Source organism: Trichoplusia ni, unplaced genomic scaffold, assembly GCF_003590095.1.
Source record: "Trichoplusia ni isolate ovarian cell line Hi5 unplaced genomic scaffold, tn1 tig00002950, whole genome shotgun sequence".
Taxonomy (NCBI): domain Eukaryota; kingdom Metazoa; phylum Arthropoda; class Insecta; order Lepidoptera; family Noctuidae; genus Trichoplusia; species Trichoplusia ni.
The window spans coordinates 19,435-21,796 of NW_020800304.1; the positions used below are offsets into that span (position 1 = coordinate 19,435).

The 2,362-nt window shown below is 32.1% G+C and overlaps 1 protein-coding gene across 1 annotated transcript; it reads left to right on the plus strand.

Moving 5' to 3' along the window:
* The first annotated feature begins 235 nt into the window (after positions 1-235).
* LOC113507596 lies at positions 236-2,162 on the plus strand. Its single transcript, XM_026890444.1, has one exon. It carries the CDS (start codon positions 260-262, stop codon positions 2,045-2,047), a length of 1,788 nt encoding a protein of 595 aa, XP_026746245.1. The 5' UTR covers positions 236-259; the 3' UTR covers positions 2,048-2,162.
* Positions 2,163-2,362: the final 200 nt, after the last annotated feature.

Genomic DNA, 2,362 nt, shown 5'->3' on the forward strand with positions numbered 1-2,362 from the left:
TCCGTATGCGTAAGGCTCTATCTCCGGTCTGGAAAGGCCCTTATAAAATTATTAAGGTTAATGGTAGAAATAGTGTAACGCTATTAATAAATAGACGACACGTGTCCCATCATTTTGATGAAATAAAATTAGCTCATCGCCGTGACACCGTGTCATAATCACTTTAAGCTTGTTTTAACTTAACGTAATATTTAAGTTTAGTTAGTCTTAGTTTAACTCTTAATTATTCCTTTACAGTTCTCTGTCTTCCGCAAAAGCAATGTTCATCACAAGTTCCACGAATGCTTCCGGCATATATTTTGACCCCATTGGGTCATTAAAAATGATAGACGGTTTCCTTAGCGTACTAATTCCAATAGATATTTCATTTATTCAACCGCATATTAAGAATCTTAACGGTGTGATAGGCACTTCTAAGTTCCTATGTAAGCAGACTGCTCTGTATACCGATATCGAGTGTCTTAATTTGCACCAGCCGTTATCAATAAGATACAACGACATTATTCGAGATTACGATTCTATTTCTCACTTAATTGAATCAAGGTCTAAACGTTCAGCCTGGTTTGGGGGTATTGGCACCCTATTCAAAAATCTATTTGGTACTATGAACGAAGACGACGCAATAAATTATAGTAACGCTATTCAATTAATAGAGAAAGATCAATCTAAATTATCCGAATTAGTCAAACAAAATATATTAGTAACTACTTCAACACTCTCTTCAATAGAAGACTCAGTAAATAAAATTAGTGTCAACGAGCAGAGATTAAATGATGCTATTGATGACATAGCTTTATTCCAAAAGAACTTGACCTTGTTAGCTGATAAATTAATATTAAAAACTAAATTCAATGGAATGTTAAATTTATTAGAAAGTAGTCTCCTAACTTTATCTTTTAAACTAGAAGACACTGTAAACGCTATTATGTTTAGTAAATTAAATATTTTGTATCCTTCTATTATAAGTCCAAAACAGCTATTTACAGAGCTTGTTAATAATTATAGGTTTTTAGCTGATAATCATCAATTTCCTTTAAGTTTAACTTTAGAAAATATACACACTTTAATGAATGTTTCAGAAATTGCGAGTTATTATAATAATAACAAAGTTGTATTTGCCTTAAAAATACCTTTAGTAAATTCCAGGAGCTATGATTTATATCATAACATACCTTATCCAGTTTCTGTAACCCATGATACTTATACTATGATCATTCCCTCTACTAAATATCTAGCTATTAACAGAGATAGATCATATTATAGTAAATTAGATAATCTAAGTAGCTGTAAGACAATAAATAACCAGTACTATATATGTGACAACCTAGATACTTACTCGTGTGCCAGGACTCCGATCTGCGAATCGGATATAATCTCAAAAGCATTAAAATCTGTGCCTAGTAATTGTAAGACCCAATTCATTCAAGGCCAACTAGATATTTGGCAAACGTTGTCTAACAATACATGGTTATATGTTATTACAAACCCTTCCAAATTGTCCATAGACTGTAAAGCTTCCAATACTGAAGTTATCATATCAGGCACAGGCATGATAAACTTACCTCCGTATTGTATAGCCTTTTATAAAGACTCAAGGTTAATACCCAAATATTACAAAACAATTAAAGTCCAAACAATTAAAATTAACTTTAATCTAGTAAATGACTCTTGTTGTAATTCAGAAACATTATCGAAACTTAAGCCTCAAATTCCCGTTTTAAATCTTACTAATATTAACCTTGATTCTATAACGTCACGACGAAATTTGGAAACCAGCCGCATTGTCAATAACCTTGACAAATTAATTGAAAAACCACATATTGTTTTATATGGTGAATATTATTCCTATGTAACAATAATTATATCTGTTATTATTGTAATATATATTCTTGTACTATTTTGTAAGTTTATAAAATCGGGCATTTGTCATCGCCTCTTAAATAGACAAGCTTTCAAATGTAATACGGAAAAAGCTGAAGAGCTTACAGAAGTTGCTGCTAGTTCTTCCGACATTTCCGCACCTAAAATCCGTAAATCCCTTGCATAAACTTAACCTTTTAAGGATAAGTTTAGTCAAAACCCTGGGGGCTGTTATATATATGTAATGTATATGATAGTGCCCAACGGCTCTTTCTATATCCCTTGTCAGCACTTTTGATAGTTCATAATAATAAGACGCTCTCTTTGCGACAGTTCGATTCCATCATCCGCGCGTGACACTTGCCCTATTTACCGAGTCCTAAAGTAATTAAAGTGTCCTTCAATATTCATCTAAGTTTTATTTCTTTGTTTTTTAAAAACCGAAATTCGGGAATCCTCATAACAGTACGATAAACTATCCTCTGTGTTTATCCAGATTTTA